This window comes from Hydractinia symbiolongicarpus, chromosome 6, assembly GCF_029227915.1.
Source record: "Hydractinia symbiolongicarpus strain clone_291-10 chromosome 6, HSymV2.1, whole genome shotgun sequence".
Classification (NCBI taxonomy): domain Eukaryota; kingdom Metazoa; phylum Cnidaria; class Hydrozoa; order Anthoathecata; family Hydractiniidae; genus Hydractinia; species Hydractinia symbiolongicarpus.
In genome coordinates, this window is record NC_079880.1 from 24,496,560 (window position 1) to 24,519,112 (window position 22,553).

Here is a 22,553-nt window from a genome sequence, read left to right on the forward strand (position 1 = left end):
TTACAAGGAAGAGGCTATTATCAATCAACAAGGCTATTATCAATCAACAAATGCTCTGGGAACGAGGTTGAGCTGTTCGGTCTCCGGTTTCTTTAAATAGGGAGGTGGGTTATGTCTAAATATGGAAGTTGTAAACAAGCCTGAAAACTGCTTGGAGGGCTTTTCTGTCAGCAATAAAATATGGCCAAACTCACGTTGGTAAAAGATATTACATATATAACTAGTTTACGCAAGTCTGCCTGGCCACAAACCCGTATAATTTTAACTGAAGACGATCTCCCCTCCTTCGGAACATCTAATTCAAAATGGCCACAGCAGATTTAGAAAAGTTGGTTGCTCGTTTAGAAAATGTTACTGGTCGCCTCGAGTCAGTAGCATCAAAAGGTGGTTCTGGTGGATCAGCAAGTGCTAGTGGTACGCTTAATTTTTTTTAACGAACTATAGCTAGTTAGCTAGCTAGATTTACACTTTCCCTGTTGTGTTGTAAATCACCATTCCCACAATAAATAATTTTTTATTTTGTGATATTCCACCCACCGCAATTGCGGGATAACATTTTTTCAAAAAAATGTTCATCACGCGATTGCAGTATAGTATCCATAGTTTTTAAGATATAAAGACTCAAATCGAAGTGTTTTGTTCAGTGAAAGAAATATGTAAGACCACTTGATTTAGTCAGGAATAACCATAATAGACTTCAACATCATAATTATATTGACAGTTGCTGTAGTAACTTTTTGAGTGTCAAGGATAACGCATAATCTAGAGATCCTCAATAGAGGTATACTTACAGTTCTTCAACTGTGCGGTCTTTAGATTTAGTGAGGGGTCATTAAAACAATGGTGGCAGATATTCCTTGAACTACCCGGACCAAATAATACATTGTTCCATCCCGTTTTTTTATAATAGGATAATTGGGTAAGAAAGTGTGGAGACTTCATAGTTCCCGGGGCAAGGCTCAGGTGTAGACCAAGAAAGACTTGATAGGAGGTAATAAGGACAGACTTAAAGATGTTGTAGGTGAGAAGTGTATACGTAATGATGAAGGTGTTTTGGCTAGCACAGAGGAGGAGAAAAGGGTAGCTTGGAAGAATCATTATCAGAGGTTGCTTAACACTGAGTTTATTTGGGACGAGGATAATTTGTCTGCTGATGATGTTGTAGAAGGGGCAGCTATGCAGATCAAGACAGAATGGGTAGTTGAGGCTATTAGGAAATTGAAGATTGGCAAGGCTGCAGGAGTATCAGGTATTGTTGCAGAGATGGTAAAAGCATCTGGATATATTGGAGTTGAGCTTATTACAAGTCTTGCTAACCAGATTATAAAGGATGGTGCTATTCCGAGTGAATGGCAGTCAAGTGTAATAGTGAATTGTTTCAAGGGCAAGGGTGATACATTAGAAAGGGGTAACTATAGAGGTTTAAAGTTGGTTGATCAAGTAATGAAAGTTATTGAAAGAGTGATTGATAAGTTACTTAGAGAACGAATTAATATAGATAAGATGCAATTTGATTTTGTTCCAGGGCGTGGCACTACAGATGCAATATTTTTGCTCAGACAGCTTCAGGAAAAGTATTTAGGAAAGAGAAAGAATCTGTATTTTGCCTTTGTAGATTTAGAGAAAGCTTTTGATAGAGTGCCACGTAAAGTTATTTGGTGGGCTATGAGAAAATTAGGTGCGGATGAGTGGCTAGTTACGATGGTACAGTCTATGTACAGCAATGCTAGAAGTCCTGTCAGGATTAACGATTCACTTAGTGATGAATTTAGTGTAAATGTTGGTGTACATCAGGGTTCTGTACTTAGTCCTTTGTTGTTTATTCTAGTCTTAGAAGCGCTGTTGATGGAGTTCAGAACAGGTTGTCCATGGGAGCTATTGTATGCAGATGATTTGGTTCTCATAGCAGAGTCGATGGAAGAATTAGTTAAAAAGTTTGAGAAGTGGCAGAAAGGACTAGAAGAGAAAGGGCTAAAGGTAAACACAGCAAAGTCTAAAGTCATGATTAGTAGCATTGCAGCCAAGTGTGACCTTGTAGTTGGAAAGTGGCCTTGTGGAGTTTGCAGGAAAGGGGTTGGTAGTAACTCAATTTTTTGTCAGACTTGCAAGCATTGGGTACATAAGAAGTGCAGTAGTATTAGTGGAAGGTTAAGAGCTGACATACAGTTTGTATGCAAGCGTTGCAAAGGTGAGATTATAGAGAATGAAGTATTTCCAGCTTTAATGATGTACAACAGTGGTTTGTTAGAGATAGTTGAGAACTTCTGTTACTTAGGTGATATGTTGGGCAGTGAAGGGGGTATTGGTAGAAGTGTTACTTGCAGGATAGGTTCTGATTGGAAAAAGTTCAGAGAGTTACTTCCTTTGTTGACTAGCAGAGTCCTGTCAATTGAGGTAAAAGGTAGGTTGTATGAGGGCTGTGTAAGAAGTGTTATGTTGTACGGTAGTGAGACATGGGCAGTGACGCAGGAAGATCTTGACCGTTTAGAAAGGAATGATATGAGAATGGTTAGGTGGATGTGTAATGCCAGTCTGAGAGACAGAAAGAGTTCAGATGAGCTAAGAAGCAGGCTAAGTCTCCGTAGAATTAAAGATGTTATCCAGATAAGAAGATTGAACTAGCTGGGGCACTTGGAAAGAATGGAGGAAGATAATTGGGTAAGAAAGTGTAGAGACTTGATAGTTCCTGAGGCAAAGCCCAGAGGCAGACCGATAAAGACTTGGCAGGAGGTTATAAGGACAGACTTGATACAGAGGAAGTTGAGTTTAGATCTAACACAGTCTAGATCATATTGGAAGAGGGTCATTAATATACCCCGTCCAACCCATGCTAGCATGGAAAACGGACGTTAAGCCGAGAATGATGATGATGATGATTATGCAGAATTTTAGTTTAGACCTAGCACATTCTAGATCAGATTGGAAGAGGGTCATTAATATACCCTGTCCAAACCATGCTAAACCATGAATGATGATGATAATGATGCATGAAGTCTGACGATTGTCATTTAAACAACAAGGATTGTTGCATGGAAAAGTAACAGAACTTCAAAAAAATTCCTCTTGACGGTTATTCAACATGGGCGAATGTTACCATAACCCCAAGTTAACCCAACTCATGTGAGGGAAATTGGGGAGATGGCACACTGGGTCGTTGGATGTTGCCAGAAGTTGTCTAGTAGAGCATTGGCCCTAATTGGGTCTGCGTAGCTCAAAATGAGCATTAAATACCCAAGACTCTCCATCTAAGCCATGGCCCCTCCTGGAAATAATAGACAGGGTATATCCCTCGATATTTGTGAGGCTGGCCATGTAAAATATGCACATCTATCTATCTATCTATGGATTTACCTACTGTGTTAACAGAGTGTACCACTTGGGTCATCATTGTGAGAGATAATGCGTTATCCCTGACTGTTGAAGTATACTTCCATTTTGCACTGATTGCTGATCAATAGGACAAAGTATATCATGAAAAGCCTGCATTCATTTTACAATTTTCAGGAAACTACTTTCAGTTTATGGTAAAACACCAATATTATCATGTATATACAGGGAATTACAAGAATTTATGACAACATTACTTCATCTCTTTGAACAAGAACCGTGTGTTTACTAATGGCAGGAGTCTTTTTATTATTGATGGTCATGGAGCCTTGTGGAATATACTTCTCTATCTTTGTGTTGCCAGTAACTCAGGACAATAAACAAATCTCTAATAAAACCTAGTGCAATGTCTGTAACGCTTTGTTACTTGGTTGCACCACCACTAAGTTTCTTAAACTTAAGTGCTTCATAAAGTTGCCATTGTAAAATGATGATACCAACTTGGCTTAAACTACATGTAAATCCATTGGACATCCATTTTTTATAAAGGTGGCCTATTTATTATTCTAAAGATATTTTATTAAATCTTTAAACCTACCCGAGTTGCAGGTGAGGATCAACTGCACATTTACTGCATGGTCTATAGGGCTGGAACCGCATATTTTAGCGATAAATTGGTTAATCATAGTGTCATTAAAAGAATTGCATGGGTTAAGAATGTAAAAAAGTGTCCAGAGTTATTCAAAGTCACATAATCATGAGAGACATATGGTATCACAAACAAACTTTGTTCAAAGTTTTTAATCAAACATTATGCATTCTTTACTTCTTACAAAGACAATGTAATTTCATCTAATTTTTAAAGAGATCCTTCCATGCAAAACTAATAAAACATAATACCTTCCTGTACAACAAAATAATAACAATTTTTCCAAATTTGCAAATGAATAAAGTGTTTCAACTCACAGCCTCTTCTTTTATTCAAGGGCTCTTTCACCACCAACCCAAAAAATCATGATTGTGCTTGCTGTATATGTCGATACCAAAATCTTTACAGACCAGATTTGAGTATTTTATAAGTCTGTGCTGCTCTATGTTATGTATACAAACATAAGGAAAAAAATAATTCCCATGAGAAAAACTAAAAAGAAGATATAAAAGTTTTTGTTCAAAATTTTTTAAAAACTTAGTCCTAGATTCTCAATTCGAGCCTGAACTTGCCATGTGCCATATCGAGGTAGACTTTGCTGCCCAGTTAAACTAAATTTATGTGGCATGAAGACATTCTCGTCACCATAGCTCTTTGAGAGGTTTTATCTTATAGACCTGTGGGGACGCCAGAATGAAGCAAAAAGGCTTTAAACGTTTGAGCGTTGTCTCTCTAAGGTGAAGTAAGTGGCCTGGATGAAATCCTTATTATAACTAAACCATTAAATCAGATTTAAAATTTTTAGACTTGAATCACCTAGACAATCACAGCAAAAAACAATTCCACAGCTTCGTAAAAGAATGTCCCAGGACATGGGTAACTCTAAACTTTCTCAAAATAATGGTAGACACAATGCTTGTCTTATATGACAGGCCTCATCAGGAATGGCGTGCGGCCGCACGCGCACACGCCCACACACGCCATGTTTGAATGTTCCTGTGCGATCTTCGCACACCAAAAAAACACTAAATACCTCAGGCGTGCGCTAATCGCACACCAAAATAAATACTGTTCTGTTCAATGAAGGCACACAGGAATAATATAATGTGCTGATCGCGAGTAAAGCTACACATCCATGAGAGTACGAGTGCAAATAAATGTGAGTAAAATAATTCAGAGTGAGAGTACAATGGGAGTGCGAGTAAAATATATAATATAGTAATCAATAATTAAACTACTCGCAAGTAGGGCAAACGGAAGTCGGAATGTTAAGTTATTAAATTCACTGCCATACAAGTATAATTTTCAAGCTAAGAAACTTGGAAACAGGTTATCACATCTGTGTCATTCCCACATAGGCAACTAGGGCACCCTAGTTGTTGAGCAAATTCCCCAAAGCTGAGCTAACCCACCCATTTATCCCTGACTATATAGGCTGTCTAATTATCAGCCATTGTACAAGCAAAACGTTGTGTGATTTGCCTTTTTAGCCAATAAGATTGTGGAACCTAGAAAAAGTGGCGCATAATGTTCCTTAATCATTCTGTGCAAGTTATTTTCACAAATTACTTTTTAGGTTTCTTTTAAAAAAACTGTTTTATCTCTCGATTCACGTTGCCTCAAAGATAATACTAACGCTAACATTTCAATTTTTACTAACTGTCCAAAATAGTGAGATCTGCCATCATCTATGAAAAATCAAGGGTTTAAATAAACTTAAGCAGGAATGTTTATAAATTCAAGAGGCTTCATTAAGCGTGAATTTTGAGAGATTTGATCAGAGCATTACAATAACGACAAGCACTGAAAACAAAAAATATGTAATATGCTTTCAAGCTCACAGTAACACATAACAAACAGTAGAAATGAAAATGGTGTCCACCAAATACAAAATTCTATGATACCAGAAATGCTTTCAATAAAAACAGTGTAGACAAATGTGTACTAACTGGTTGACATATACGATTTTCTAGTGAGTTATATTATGAGTTAGTCAGAAAAAAATGTTTATTTTGCACTGTTACTTGAGCTACAAATTAAACTCCATGGTTTGATGGCAACTGTAATTGTATTTCTTTACAAATATTACTTATTCTTTTACTTTAATCAAATTAATTAAATAATTTCTTGTCAGAATCAATTATTCATCTCTTGGATAGTTTCAAATTTTAGTGTTTGTATATATTGCTATTGACTAGTTTTGAATTAGTAATGGCATCATTTCATGTAGTATAAGTTATTTAAAAGTTACAACTAGCGTGGTTGAAATATTTCATTTATATATTTTTTGTTTTGATTTTTCACTTTTTAAACATGTCAGCCAAGACAGAGTATCTATTTACTTTACATTAACAGTTGGAAGATTTTACTATGTTATATCTTGTTTAGTTACACAGCATTTGTTTTTATTTTAATGGAGCATAAAAGAGGTCCTACACGTAAACTACTTTCTGTTTCGCTTTCACCTCAGTCGTCACTAAATCAATCTTCAAGACAAACAAAACCACTACCAGTGTCACCACAGGTGCCACTGAAATATGCTGCTCAGGTAGCTTCAGGGGAAGGCTATGTTGTCAATAATAATAAAAGTATGTATGTATAGATACAGTGTTTTCTGAATGTAAAGTATAAAAACATATTTAGAAATATATGTTTGCTTTATAGTAGTGTTATTGATAATTGATTTTTAATTTTTGTTTTTAGATGACAGTCCATTATGGCTGGATGACTACAACACGGTAAGCTTTTTGCATACATTTTAAACAAGATACTGCCAAAAAATGTATACATTTAATATTCGCATGTTCTTATTGTAAAATATGTTAAAATTTTATCTTGTGAGAAATTAGTGCAGGTTGTAATGATTTTATTTAGTGAAATATGCAAGGACTGAGTGATACTTGAAAAGTGAAAAGGCACAAAACATTTTAAGTGCCAATCCTTGCACAAAGCCGTGTGTTTATGTGAACTTGTCCAATTAAATTATGTGGAGTAGCACAATCTAACTATGCAGACAGCATCACCCAATAATTCAACCTCGCAGTCTTTTTACTTTTATTATTTTTGAATAAAATGTCTTACTTTTTAGTTCCACGATTCTGTGTTTGTCACATTTGTCAACGAAACAAAAGCTCTTGGTGGAGATTTGGCTGAACTAGTAAGTCTCACTTTCTTTTTAAAATTAGATTATCAAGTTAAGTGCAAATATTTCACCTTACAGGTGAACACTTGAACATGGTTGCATATGACATTGTGCTGTTTTGGATTATTTTGTTTATCTTTCAACGTAAATTTTATGTTTGTTTTTTTCTTATCAGGCTTCCCTCCTACAAACTGCATTTGATGCCCACAAAAATGTCCTGTTGATTGCTGCCAATAATGGCCGACCAAACAATGTGAGTCCTTTTTCATACCTTAATGTATATAATAAATTGGTGCCAGTCACTTCTCTAGATTTTATCAAATCATGTGAAATACTGGTCAACATGACCAGTATTTCACATAGTTTATGTTTTGTTTTTTTTATACACACCACAATGCAACATTTCTTCACTACATCTATTTGCATTCAGTATCTTATAAGAACAAGCAGCAAAAGAAATATAGAAAATGTGTTTTATCTTCCTACTCTAACCTTGTTCGTTTTAGAATGATCTGCAACAAATTTTGAAGCCTTTAAGTGAAGGAATAACCGCAATTCAGGTTCGTTTTGTTGAACTTTTATAATTTATTTTTTAATTTATTATAATTTCTCTCCACATTTTACCCAAGTTTTTGTTAAAATTTCAAATACGATACTGTTGTAAGCATTGAATTTATCGATATTGCCTTTACATCCCAATGCTCGTGGAATGCAATTCTTCTTGAAAAAATGTACCCATTGCATAACACTCAGAGACAAGTACTGTTGCCATGTATGCTCTTTGTTACACTGAGAACATCGAAGAATTAAAACAATCAGGAAAATGGCTGCAACCTATTCAGAACATTTTGGTGCATATCAACTTTTTTAAATTCGTAATTTATAAATAACAATGTTGTTTTTCTTGGATTTGTCCACTACTTAATTTCCCTGCACATTTTAACCACGTTTTTTTGTTAAAATTTCATATTGATATGAAAAGTACCTCAATAATACTTTTATTAATTCAGATTGTGAATTTTAGCAGCCATTCTGTAGTCATGTTTTGTTTGCTGCGGTTGTCTCATTTCTGTTTAAAAAAATCAGCTTTCGTTGTATTTAGACTTTTCGCGAAAGCAAACGAAGCAGTAAACAGTTCAATCACTTATCTGCTATGTCTGAAGCCATTCCTTTCCTTGGTTGGGTTGCTGTGGTAATGTTTTTTTAATTTTTATTTGCTTACATGTATTTGTGTTTACACATGTATTTGTTTAGATGTATTTGTTTACATCACTTTGTTTATTTTGCTTCCTCACATTGTAATACATTTTTATTTTTCAGGCACCGAAACCTGCAGCTTACGTTCAGCAAATGGAAGAATCAGGGCAATTCTACACAAATAAAATATTAAAGGAATTTAGAGAGTATGGATATACAACCTTTTGTTTTTCCTTTTTTTCAGGGGAAAGGGGGATGAGGGTCGTAGAAGATTGTCAGAATTTTTAACACTCCAAAAACATTTCTTTTAAACAGTTAGTACTTAAATTTCTCTGAAGCCTGTGGATTAGTAGGAGTAACCATATTTATGCAGTAACTCCACCATTATGTTTAAGGTCTGATCCCAAACAAGCAAATTGGTCAAAATCACTAATCAAGATGTTGAAAGAGACACAAGCTCATGTTAAAGATAACCATGGTACAGGATTGATGTGGAATAAAGATGTAAGTGAAATCTTTCACTGTGTGTAAAGAAGGAAATAGTGGCATTACCATGATAGCAATGGTGGTGGTGGTACTATGTTTTGAGTAAACTTTTGTATGTAAAATCGACAATATCAGTGGTGGTCAATAGAGTGGGTACAGTAAAGAAATAAAAAAAAATATACTTACATAACACGAATAAGATCACAAGGGAAAGTCACATATACCTAAACTATTTCTATGAGGGGAATCGAAGTTTTAGTTTTTGAATTTTGTTGGGTTTTGGAGAAATTTAAATTCGCGAATGGGTTATTTCAATTAATTTCACGAAAATAATTTTTACCGAATGTCCAATTTCTATTACATAATTTCCACGTTTGTTTTTATCCTTCAAACCTTTTTTACAAGAATAACCAATCTTAACTAGCTTTTAGCCTTACATTTCAGCTTGAGTTCTTAAAAACATGTTTTTTTATATTTAAAAATTTTTACGGTTATTTATAAAATAGTTGAAGAAATTTTCTCCTTTAATCAGATTCTTTTAAGACTGTCATCTCTTGCATTAACGTAGTAAAGGTTTTCAAGGCCTGTGTAGGAAGTAAACGACAGATGACTTTTCACTTCCACAGCTGACACACATTTATTTCTGGCATCAACATAACGTGCAGATGGAGTCAAAAATTCGTTAATTATCGTAAACACAAAAAAAATTTGATTTCGCGAGAATTTAATCTTTGTAGTCACGGCTTCAAATGTTTGTGTTTTTAAAATTCTCAATGTGGAAGCGTGCGTTTTTATCTATTCATGTTTAAGCAAAGAATAGTGACCATGATGTCACAAGTGTCTTTACTAAGTTTGTATATCCAAAGATTGAGTCTAAGCTTTCTGATATCCTTTCTTGTTTAAATAAACTGTATGAAGTTATCCTTTGTGTAATGTAAAGTTTTTAATGTTCTGGGTTTAGAAGCCTGCAGCTACTGGTGCATCTGCTGCTGCAACAAGTGCTCCTGCCGCTAATGGTGGTGCACCGCCACCCCCACCACCTGGCCCTCCACCTCCAGCAGCACCTGATGCGAGCTCATCTACTCCAGCTGTTGATACTAGGGCTGAACTGTTTGCAGCGTTGAACAAGGGGACAGGTATTACGACAGGTGAGGAAGCTGGATTTCTTCGAAAGTTTTTTTTGTGATAGACAGCTCTTGTGATATAGTCATTCTGATTGTGTTCAGTATATAAAATTTTAAAGCCACATATGAATAGTCAATATAATATGAGGGTAAATGTAAAAACACCTTCATGAAACAATATATGGGCTTTTGTGAAATGAATGCGCAAAAATTCCGTTGTACCCCTTTTTTGCGGGATTGCAAATCACAAACAAAATTGAATTCAGGAGAACAATTCTTTTCCAATTCGCAAAAATGAGTATGCATGCATAATTAGTGTAATACCAGAACACTTTTAGAAATTAAATCTCAAATAAATATGGAGTAAAAGCCCTTCAATCTAATTGTCAATATATGTTTTCTTACGTCTCAGGTTTAAAGAAAGTGACAGACGATATGAAGACGCACAAAAATCCTACATTGCGTGGCCAGTCTATTGTACCTGCAGCCAAAACGTCAAACTTAAGTCCTCGTCCTTACGCACCAGCCACATTTAAGAAGTTCAGCGCACCAGAAACCAAGAAACCACCTGTTTTTGAGTTGCAAATGAAAAAGTGGATTGTGGTATGTTGATAATTTTTTTGAGTTTATTGGCTAACACGAAAGTAGGGCTAATAGCGTTGGAAAAGTTTATGATCACTGAGTATTCCCTCGTCAACACAAACTTTCAATTTACTGATATTTAATGTATTTTACAGACCGTAGCCTATTTTGCCGCTCAAAAAAATACTAAAGGAAATTTTTCCATGTTTTAGAAAATAAAGATAATAAAGTAGCAAATTCATCATTCATTGGTACTAAACACTTGTATGATTCTTTGTTATAAGACAGTATTTTATTTTTACTTTGTATGGATAACATTACGTTGATGTCTTTTTGTTCGAAAATCATTTTTGTTTTATATTTTCAGTTCATTCTGACTCCATCCAATGTCATGAAAATTTGCTATAGTTCTTTGAAGTTAGAAAAAATCTAGAAAAAAAACTTTTATCAAACTTGATGTGACTTATAGCGCGGGATTGAATAGGCGAATCTGATTTTATTAATACTAACTGGCTATTCAACCTAATTTATAAACTTTTAAGAATTAAAAATCGAAAAGGGAAAAGGTGTTGGTTTTTCATACTATTATCTCTTTTTAAGGTATTTAAGAATAAATTGTTGTTTTAATTCATTTCTTCGATTGTTATCTGTTGTTTACATATTCTCCCCGCGTGTATGCGTGCGCATGCGTATTATTCTAAATGTTAAATGAAAACATTTACACTGTCTTTTACATTGTTTTCTGCAGGAATACCAAGAAGGTAATCAGAACCTGGTGATTGAAAACACCAATGATAAACAAACAATCTACATGTTTAAATGCAAAAACTCCGTCCTCCAAGTTAAAGGGAAAGTAAACTCCATTACTCTTGGTAAGTTTGACCATACCTCTTAATTGCTCACCCACAATTTTTTGTACTTTGTTTTTTATTTACTGTTGATTTTCTTGTTTGCTTTAAACATTATTCTCTGTAGGGTAGTAACAGCTAAAATGTTGTAAAAAATCAAAAAATGGAGACACTCTTTTCTACTCCTCAATTGTTCCTCAATTTTAAAAAGTCTCCTATCCCCTTTAAATTGGGATTTTAACAACCTTTTTCCTCAACTTTCTTAATTTCTTCTCACTTTCACAAATTTTGCTGTAACGTTTCTAAATGTACAGCAATAATTTGTTATTTACTCGTGACATATTTTTTTTAAAATCACCCTAAATTTTCTCCATTTTTCCTTGAAAAAAATATCCTCAATCGATATGCTAGTCATTTTGACCGTACTTTTTCCGCAGCTATTAGTATTTTTGAGGACTAGTATGTAGCACTAAATTATATTTAGTAAGACCGCTCTAGGATTAATTGAAGAAAAAAAAGCTTTTGCTTATTTGTAGCTCTTCATTTCCTTTTTCAGAGGAAACGTTTTTAATTTTTAAATATTTTTTGCAGACAGCTGCCAAAAATGCGGTGTCGTATTTGAAGATTTGATATCAACATGTGAATTCGTCAACTGCCAAAGTATCAAAGCTCAGGTAGGTTTGAAATTGATACCATAAATGTTTTGGTACCTTCCCTAGTGAAGCAGGTTTGACACTTTTTGGAGAACTTTCTCTGATAGCTTCTGTGAAATAATTTAAAGTTATATTGCTACATATAACAAACTTGCAGTGCGTATGTGACGTGGCATAGGAAGGAGTTGTTTTTATGTAAATGCACTTTCTTGGTTATACACAGTTGTTACATCGTAAATAATGGCATTTGTCATGACCTATGATCTATGTTGAAGATCAAAATATGACCCCTGTTTTATTTCATATTAACTCAACTTATTTCAGGCAAATGGCAAAGTCCCAACGATCTCGGTAGATAAAACAGACGGTGTGTTGATTTATTTGAACGACAAGAGTTTGGACGCGCAGATCATTAGTGCGAAATCTAGCGAAATGAATGTTTGCATCACGAAAGAGGACGGAGATTTGGTAAATATATATTTTGTGCTTTAAAAAACACTGCACTGATATGCAAAATTTGTCTACACTTTCAGCTCATGCCCACACAATTAGTAGACAAAGCGGAACTAGTTCGCGCGCCAAATTGTTTATATTGCATTTAAATTCTCAGCAGTTCACATTGGTTGCTATACATAACTAGCCGCCAGGCAGTGGAAAAATCCACACGAAAATTCGCCTATATTACATATTTCTTGCATCAGTATCTTGTGAATCCTTTTTTCCCTGTTACATGATTTATTAAATTCAATTATAAAGGGGTTTAAAAAAGCAGCTCACCACTATTAATATGGAGACTAGTCGTTAGCCCGCTCTTTAATTTTCACAGGAATTCACTCGTTGCAACAAAGTCGATGAAAACATATCTCCCCTGTTGTTTTTGTACAATTTTTGACAATTTTTTGACAACAGAGAGACAGACAGAATACATACATTAATAAGACTAGTTGTTAGCCCGTCATAGCTTGATCTTAGCTTAACACAAAATAGCGATTCGGCTACCATCATAAACAAAATGCGGCTGTTGTTATAGATACATTGATGAAGTATTTCAGTGTTACCAAGGCGGTGAAAATATTGAATAGATATCAGACTGGTGGTGTTAATTTTGTTAAGGTATTATGTTTTCCTGTTTTTTAGTCCGAGCACCCAATCCCTGAACAATACAAGACAGTATACGATGGAAAGAAGTTCGTAACAACGACTATGGATTTAAATTTATAAACTTGATGCTGAGTGGAGCGTGATTTAGAAGACGGTTGTATCGGTAGTCATACACAAGATAATGCTGGTTATTTTTATGGAGAAAGTTTTTACTTCAAATTTTGCTTAAAATTATAAAAATAAAAAAATTCATGAAGGTGCGATAAATAATTTAACTATTAACAGTAGACGTTACCCATCCCGTTCTGTTCTGTTTCAGCTTTGTTTTTAAACTCTGTTGATTTCTCACTATAGGTCATATTCGTTATAGATTTTTTGTGTGTGTTTTTGTCTTCTTTGTATAACTATTTCTTAAATGCATTTTTGTAAACACCTGTAGATGAAATAATTTCCTTATTTTTTTTGCTGTTCAGTGATTCCATGTTGATTTTATAAAGTACTGTTTCAAGCAGATTCTTCGACTTGAAGTCTAAGGAGGGTGACTATTATAGCAGTATTCACCCTAAAAAGCAAAACTTTAGTTCTCCCGGATTTTTGAAAGGTTTACTCAAGATGTTTACTACATCAAGGGAAATTTTAAATTTTTTTCTTAACGCTTTACAAACAAGGTTGTGCTTCAATTCTTTGAATTTCCTAAAAAAATTGATCTAGTTGGTTTATTCTCTTGCATATTTTGTTGTCATGAGCAGAAATTTGTTAATTTTAATTACCGAAAAAAATGTGGAATTCGGCGAAACATTTCAGCAAGGTTGTTTTTTTTTATTTTGATGATTTGAAATGCGTGGCTTAAGAGAAATAGACAAAATTTATTATTGGTCGCCATTCAAGTATGGTAACTTAACCGACTAAATTTTACCAACATCACCAGTTTGTGTAAATTAAAATAATAATCTTAGAAAAAGTTGGATAATCAACAAGCTTTCACAAATTCCCCTTATTGTGAAACAATAAAATAAATGGCAACATAAAATACATTTATTAAAATCTTAAGCCACAAGGCTGTAAACCAGCAATAAGACAGCATTTTTATTAGATTGGAGGTTGTTAAACAAATAAGCAAATCGAATACTTCATTCTTCATAAATATAATAAAAATTTCAATTTTCTATCGCTGCGATTCTTCATCATAGTATTTAATTTAATTTTGTTTACATTTTGTTGTGTTTATAATAGACCTTTCGTCAATTGTGACACCATTTTGAATTTCCCGCTTTCGCAATGCACATCGGGACGGCCGAGCTAACGTTAACAGAAGAACTTGTTGGATTGCGTTGGATAGTATTCGTTTTAATCATGGTTTTTACTGAAAAAGAATTAATAAAATAGGCAAAATATTTCGCTTCTTGAGGCGCATCTTTATCTGGGGGAGGTAGTATAAAAGCTGTAAAAAAAAGGAAAGTCCTAGCTGCTCAAATTACTTGAACCCCTAACTTCACCTTCCTGGTAGTGTAGTCGAATTAGGATGAAAACGAAAAAAGAAAAAATTGTTAACTTTGTAATTTTGGTATCCACAGAACCGCAATTTTATGTAGAATAACATATCAAAAATCCTCCGAAAAATATCTTGGGCAACATTGTTTTTTTTTGGGCCAAACGCGGCAGGGGGTATTTTGGCCCAGTCGAAAAATGAGTGAACGAATTTTTATTCTGATTACAAAACTCTTATGCACCGTTAGTCAGAAACCAACAGGGAAAAGATATCTTCAATTTTATGTCGCATGCAGAAAAAAACATTTCCAATCTCAACCACTCCCTCACCTTCCACGGGCCTTAAAAATGAAAAATTTAATATTTTAAAGCAGTTCGGTATATTCATAATAATTCATTCTCGAAGATAGTAAAAATGTTATCATAAACATCATCATCGACAGAAGCATCTCTAGGATCTTGCAAGGAGCCAGAGTTCTCACAATCGACACCGTGAGAATCTCCACATGCAGATACACATACCAAACCATGTTTCGACAAACATGTTTGTAATTAGATAAAGCGGGTCGACAAAGAACGCTAATGGAAAGCCTTTTAATAAATTCTGTGTATAATAAATTGTGTGTAATAAATTTTAAGAAAACTTTCGAGTTTCCTAGACTCACAAATTAGATTTGTGAGTAAAGATAATAGTGGCTATTTTGTAAGACCGACCAACCATTAATCAGATAATTACTTTGGATTATTTGAGCATTATGAAAATCCATTGTAAATAATATGTTAAAATACATTGCTGGTTTCCATGGTTAGTAATTGGTTTAATTATCCTAGTGACTTACCGTAGTTGATGACGAAAAAATTCTAAATTATTTGACAGACATAGTCTTGGAAGATAAAAAGAAAAGCCACGCTATTTGCGTATATGTTGGTTCATATTTTGATAAGAGTTGAACAAAGTGCCAATGCAGGAATGTTATGGATATACTTGACGAAACTGATAAAAATTAACCAACCTAACTTTTATTATGAATTGATTAACATTGTGGTATTCATTTTGCCGATGTTTTTGTTCCCTGTCATTGCAAGATATGCTGACAGAACAAGACGGATAAAAGTATTTATTATCATTATCAATTTTGTAGCTATGTCAGGAAGTATACTGTACATCATACCATGGTCACCATTCTTGGAGTTTCCATATCAAGATCGTTAATGACTGCTGAAATAGCAAGGTCATACCCATTCAACAAATTCAAAGTCAAAATGGCATGTCTAATTGGTTCAAAAGCAATTGGATTTTCACTCGGACCCTGTGTTGTTCTTTAATTTGTCGGGGTCAATATTTTGTTCAGTGCACTGCAAATTGGATACGGTAATATATCGGGTGTTATACTACTCATTTTAACGATTTTTGTACACCTATGCGTTATATGTTTTGCGCATGATATATTAAGAGAATATGATATGAAAGAAGGCGCTTTTAACAAGCACGTCGCGTAGAATTTAACGACATGTTTTGCTACCATTTTAGAAAAAAAATGGAAAAACCTGGGGTTTTTTTACAGTAGAGCGACTTCACATGTGAAAATATATGGTGCACGACACAAAGAAATTATTTTTATTTTCTTTGAGGTGCATTTTCTTAAAAATACTTCACATTTTTTTACTGGCAGTCAATGATTCCAAATGATTCCACAAGTATAGCACGTAAGATCTGTAGAAAACCCAAACCTAATATGAACTAAAAAGAAATTGTACTGGCAAATGCGCTATCAAAACATGGTTAAAACGGGCTAAAATACCCTATTTTTGACAAATTGAGCTCCCAAAAAATATTTAACAACCAAAAATGCGTTTGACAGTCGTTGAATATTAAAATACTATCCTTTGCAAAGTGGAAACAACAAAAATTAGAAAAAATAGAAAAACTTTACCCCTGGCAAATGCACTTCGAAGTTGATACACTTCACAACTTTTTTTAATAATCCACGTAAATGGAAAATTTCCAAGATAAAAACGTTGTATTTTCGCGTCGTTATCGCAAGACCTTTCTTCTTTCTACTAATTTAATTTTCTACTAATTTAAAATTCAAATGTTTATATTTTTACTTTCGTGCGAGAGATTAACAAGATTGCATTTTCATGGGAGATATAGGCATCGAGAAATCTTGTTTTGTACTTCTATTTTGCTTCATACTACGATTATCTACGAACTGAACCTTAACAAAGTTATGTTTTCACAGAAGATAATAAGAAAAGAGAGGATTTATTGCTGCTTTTTTTAAAAAATCAGAGTTTGTCAATTTTACCCACCCCCTGATAACTTAATTAGGTTTGTTGCAAACTAGATAAACTTAAAGCATAGCCTTCCACCCTTGTACAATTAAAACAAACAAACGGACTGGTGACTAACTTGCATATGAAATATTCTTCTGCAGCGCGAAATTTTCTGTGAAGATTTTTGTAAAGAAGAGAAAGCGCTAGAAACTTGATCACAGATCACAGACCATGCCGGCTTAATTATTATATAACGAGAACGTCACACATAATTATATTTCATTGTTTTTTTTAGCAAATCAAAATAACGCATATATGCAGTCAGGGGGTTACGGAATAAATAAACGCGAATAAAACGAAACACAAAATGTCGCTCCCCGTGAAAACATTCTACGCGACAATAAATATTCCAGTAAGGATGGGTTGGAAGCGTTGAAAAAAGCGTTCACATCAAGACTGATATTGGTTGCATTTTTTCGAAATTTCCCAGTTCTTGTATCGGACGTTTCAACGATGTCATACAAAACAGTAGCAGTTAGTTTAACTGTCATGGGAATTATTGTTTGGTTGGTGTATGTTGCAAGCATTAACATTAAATTTAGAAATGTAGATGTTTATTGGATAGGAATATTTTATCAGTTTTCCATTATAATTTTAGCAATTTGCGAGTACATATGCGTTTATGTGCACCTTAGTGCCAGCAACAAGATTGCTATGCTAGTCTTATATATCACTTCTTTATGTGTGTTAGAGATTGGCCAACAATTTTGTTTGGTAGTTGTGTTTGCGAAACGTGTATCATCAAAATATCAAAGCTACTTGGGAAATATGCGAATAGTACTTAAACAACCTGGATGCATTGCAGGAGCATTTATATGTTTAGTTTTATTACAACATGTAAATATTTTCATGCCTATCTATTTGTGTAGTTGTAAATTTAATCACATGGTTTCTATTTCATCTGTACAAAGATTATATAGTTACCCCAGTTCTAATAGTGCAAATAAAGTAGCATATTTTTCTTAGTTTTTGTGAATTTTAAGGCAGAACAAGCGGAATTTTGTTTTGCCATAACAAAAAAAGAATAATTAGGCGCGAGAGAAAGGTCTCCATTTAAAGAAAGGCAACTTTGTTTTTCTTTCTTTGTAAATCAGGCGACAAGAATAAAAGAAAATCACTCAACGTCTATGCCGTTGCCAAAGAAGGTTTTCTTTGTATTATTCGTTCTTTCAACATGGCGGCCCCAAGATCACGTGACAAGAGGGACGAGACTCGAAACTGGCGAATCGACACACAGACACGAACTAGTGACACTGTTTATATTACTTTAAACCATTTTGTTATTCAACGTGAATTAATTTGTAGCGGATCCATTCCCGACAAAGTGGCGCCCAACATGGGACACGAAAACCTGTGAGTTAATATCGTTTCTTCTACATACTTTACCGAAGGACAATCTACGTCGTCATCACACCTTAATGTACGAAGGCATATCTTAAAAAAATTGAGTTTTTCCTGTCGTCAAAAGGTGGAGTTATTCATTGCAATACATTGACACTGGCCATTACGACAAAGGCAAAACGAGCACAGAAGTTGTTTATTTTGATTGGGCACCGGCATCATTTATGATTACAAACTTTTCTAAATTGTTGTTGTCGTGTTAAAACTCTTACACAACCTCATAAACGTTCTCATAGTTTGAACAAAAGAGTTGAAACAAAGGTTGATCTTTTGACCAATCAATTCTATTGTATATATTGGTGAATATTTATCATAGCACATCCGCATTTCATTCTCAACAGAGAATGCTTCACCCCGATCAGACCTCTGATCATGACGGGCGTAAGTCATATTGTAGAAGAACTACTTTGTTCATCACTAACATACTGCCTGGCAGTGAGCGGGATTCGATCCGCGGTCCTCAGAACTGGGAGCGGCAGACGAACCCAAGACACTACGTGCAGCAATATGTTAGTGATGAACTCAGATAGTTTATCCGGATGGTGTGTATACATAGGTGAATATTTATCATAGCACATCCGTATTTCATTCTCAGCAGAGAATGCTTCACCCCGATCAGACCTCTGATCATGACGGGCGAGTATAATGCGTGTAAGTGATATTGTAGAAGAACTGCTTTTTTCATCACTAACATACTGTGTGGCAGTGAGCGGGATTCGATCCGCGGTCCCCAGAATTGGTAGCAGCTAGCGTAGAGATGGAATATAACCACACTTTTTAACAAACTCTTATAAAAGTTATCATACACAATTTTGCTTGTGACGTCACAACTTTTTGTAGCGCCTCATTGCACAAAAATCTATTTATATGCATAAAAAGCAGTGTTGAGTCATGCATATCAAGGTTAAGTCCCTATCATACAAAAATGAGTAGAAAAGGAGGAGTTCCTTAAAAATCAACGCATGCGCAGTAAATCTCGGCAATCTTAGGCTTGTAAAATAATACTAGCTGTTTCCCGTGGAAGAATCCACTGTATTCCATTTAATTTATGTAGCAGATATATGTCCATCAAAAAACAAACAATACAGCAGTGCGCATCTTACATCTGCATTATTATATAAATGACCAAAAATATTAAAGGTTTTCAACAACTGCAGTACATATGTGACATTTAAAATCTAAATCTACTAAAATTACTTGCTCTGACCATCTGACAAATGCGAAAATTATTCGGAAAAAAGTTTTTAAAAAGCATTTCAACATACATCTCACCCATAAAATTTAAATCACTCAAAACGCCACATATATACAAAAAAGCTGATCAATGTCAAACACAAATCTCTCTCATTGTATATGTTAAAATCAGTTAGTTTATTGCAAACCCTGCCAAAGGTTGACACAAAATGTGAAAAATAAACAATAAATTTTGCCTAAGTAGAAATTTTTATCTAAGGTGTTAAAAAGGGATTTGCAAGGATAAATTATAATGCAATAAAACATTATTTGATATATTGCATACGGTCCTTCCTCACCAAACTTTAGACAGAATGCCAACAAAATAACGGTGTTTAAATCTAAAATTAATAAAGTCCTTTTAGCAATTTGCATGCTGTTTTACCATCAATAAAGTAAACAAAATTTCAAATCTCACATAGTATTCTGTCACAAATTTTCATAAAATATATATATAAGTCATAATGAGTCATGTTAAACAACAGCAATCAATCTATATATAAGTTCATTTTATGTCAATTTTTGCACCAATTTTGCAACACAAAATACAAATTCTAAATAATACTAAAATCTCTTATTTTGGTCCTTCGCATACCGACGGTCTCCCACAAAAGTTTAATCAAAATGTAAAAAATGAGAGGTAACAACAAAATCAAAGTTTGCAAAATTTAATTATTTCGGTACATATATCTACTGCATATGCCCTCTAAAATAATATTTTAATCCAAAATGCCAAGGAAAAACAGTTTGCAACAAAAATCAGTTATTTCGATAATATTGCATACACTCTTTCCTCACAAAAGCTTCACAAACTGTAAAAAAAAGAATGGTTGTAGGGAGTGCTTCTGATTCAACAAAAAAAGTTTTTTTGACATATTGCATCTAGCCCTTACCCATTAAATCTTACACAAAATTTCCAAAACTATATACGATTTAGAACACATCAAATTTAAATCGAGAAGGATCAGTCATTTCGATATATTGCACGGAGTCCTCCCCAGTAAGAATTTATACAAAATATAGAAAAACAAAGCTTGCAAGGTGTAAAATTGAATTCTTCTTTTGTGTATATATATATGGTCCTTCCTCGCAAAATTAACATAAAATGTCAAAAAGGTTCAGATATAACATCTAACACAACAAAAATCAGTTCTATCAGTATATGTCATGCCATTGTCTTCCACCAAATGTTCCCCTTAAAGTTTCACAGACACAGCCTGTAAATTTAAAACAACTAAGATCAGGTATTTTGGTCTATTTCATACCATTCTGTTCCAAATAACTTATAAAATGTAAAAATTGAGTGGTAAAACAGAAATTTGCAAAATTCCATTTTTTTATATGCATGTATATTATATGCCTTCAACAACAATAAGTTAATTCAAAATGTCAAAAAGAAGAAAAAAATAGCTTACAAAGAGTATAAAATTGAAATCAACAAAGTAGCTCTTTTGGTGTATTAAATATAAGCCATACGCACAAAAGTTTACACTAAATGTAAGAAAATGGTTGTGTTTAGTAATTCTAAATTAAGAAAAGTCAGTTAGCATGCCGATTAAGGTTTTTGCCCACAAATTCTTACATGAAAATGTCAAAACCACAATTTGAAACAAATAAAATTTACATTTTAAAAATAAGTAATTTCTGAACTTTATTTTCAGAATATTTGGAGGAAAAGAACTTCGCAAACCAAAAAAAACCCAGGAAAATGTTTAAAATTTTCAGGGTTAATAACGTTTGATGTGTTTTGTGGGAATATATATACTGGGAAATCTTTAGTTTAAAGCTAGCATTAGCTAGCTACAGCAGCTAATAGCTAGTCACTTAAATATAAACTGGAGACTTAGCTAGGTATAAAGAACATGGCTACATATATATATATATATATATATATATATATATATATATATATATATATATATATATATATATATATATATATATATATATATATATATATATATATATATATATATATATATATATATATATATATATATATATATATATATATATATATATATATATATATATATATATATATATATATATATATATATATATATATATATATATATATATATATATATATATATATATATATATATATATATATATATATATATATATATATATATATATATATATATATATATATATATATATATATATATATATATATATATATATATATATATATATATATATATATATATATATATATATATATATATATTCCTAGCTAGCTAGCTAGTTGTTGGTGGTGGTTGGCTTTTTATGATGCTAGCTATAAAACATGTCTGGCAACAATAATATAATCAAAACTGAAAATAAAACATGAAAAAACCTTACAGAACCTTGCTATGATTAATTTATAAAACCATGCTCTTCTTCAAATGTTTTTTTAAAGATTTATTTTGAATGAAAGAGTAGAGAATACTAAAAAAGAACAGCCATCTTTTTCGTAAAGACAATTTCCGTTTTATGCTAGGAACTTCATTTAACAGTCCGTATGCTTTGTGAATATCTAATACCGTTTCATATGTAGCGATACCTATATATATATGCTAACATAGAGTTTTTTGGCATAAGGGTATATATATTTATATCGTTATTAGCAGCGGGTTATATATTTACACCTTATGTGCGATTTCTATGAAGTACATTCCTAATCTTTTTAGTTAAATTTTAGCGTACAGCCACGTCATAAGAAAGTGACCCGTGATTTCCGTGTCGTGGACTCACAGTTTTACTCACGCAAGGGAATTAATATATAAGACTAGCTGAATACCCGTGGGGGAATCCACTGAATCTCTCATTAAACCGATGTAAGGGATACCAAACAAAAACATACAACACAGTAATATGAATTTTTAAAAGTCACAATTTGTATTATTCTAGTTTATAACCACTAAAACAAAACGTCCAAAAAAATAAATATGTGCAGCAATAAAAAAATAACAATAAAGGAGAAAAAAACCCTGG

General features: G+C 33.4%; 1 protein-coding gene across 2 annotated transcripts; it reads left to right on the forward strand.

The window, feature by feature from the left end:
* The first annotated feature begins 253 nt into the window (after positions 1-253).
* LOC130647758 (adenylyl cyclase-associated protein-like) lies at positions 254-13,585 on the forward strand. 2 transcript variants are annotated; one of them, XM_057453719.1, is made up of 14 exons: positions 254-414; positions 6,680-6,714; positions 7,065-7,133; positions 7,294-7,371; positions 7,625-7,678; positions 8,221-8,310; positions 8,439-8,521; positions 8,711-8,819; positions 9,763-9,949; positions 10,338-10,528; positions 11,256-11,379; positions 11,947-12,029; positions 12,333-12,476; positions 13,146-13,585. In XM_057453719.1, the coding sequence occupies exons 1-14, from the start codon at positions 306-308 to the stop codon at positions 13,227-13,229; spliced, it is 1,440 nt and encodes a 479-aa protein (XP_057309702.1). In that variant the 5' UTR covers positions 254-305; the 3' UTR covers positions 13,230-13,585. The 2 variants fall into 2 exon arrangements, with proteins under 2 accessions (XP_057309702.1, XP_057309700.1); XM_057453717.1 differs by lacking the exon at positions 254-414 and adding an exon at positions 6,355-6,564.
* The last annotated feature ends 8,968 nt before the right edge of the window (positions 13,586-22,553 follow it).

What these genes read in the sequence shown, in the direction of transcription:
- LOC130647758 (XM_057453717.1), top strand. Translation starts at nt 6,390, where the DNA reads ATGGAGCATAAAAGAGGTCCTACACGTAAACTACTTTCTGTTTCGCTT. An exon ending in ATATTAAAGGAATTTAGAGA is followed by an intron (nt 8,522 to 8,710) that starts GTATGGATATAC and finishes ATTATGTTTAAG; the next exon opens with GTCTGATCCCAAACAAGCAA. An exon ending in AGTAAACTCCATTACTCTTG is followed by an intron (nt 11,380 to 11,946) that starts GTAAGTTTGACC and finishes TATTTTTTGCAG; the next exon opens with ACAGCTGCCAAAAATGCGGT.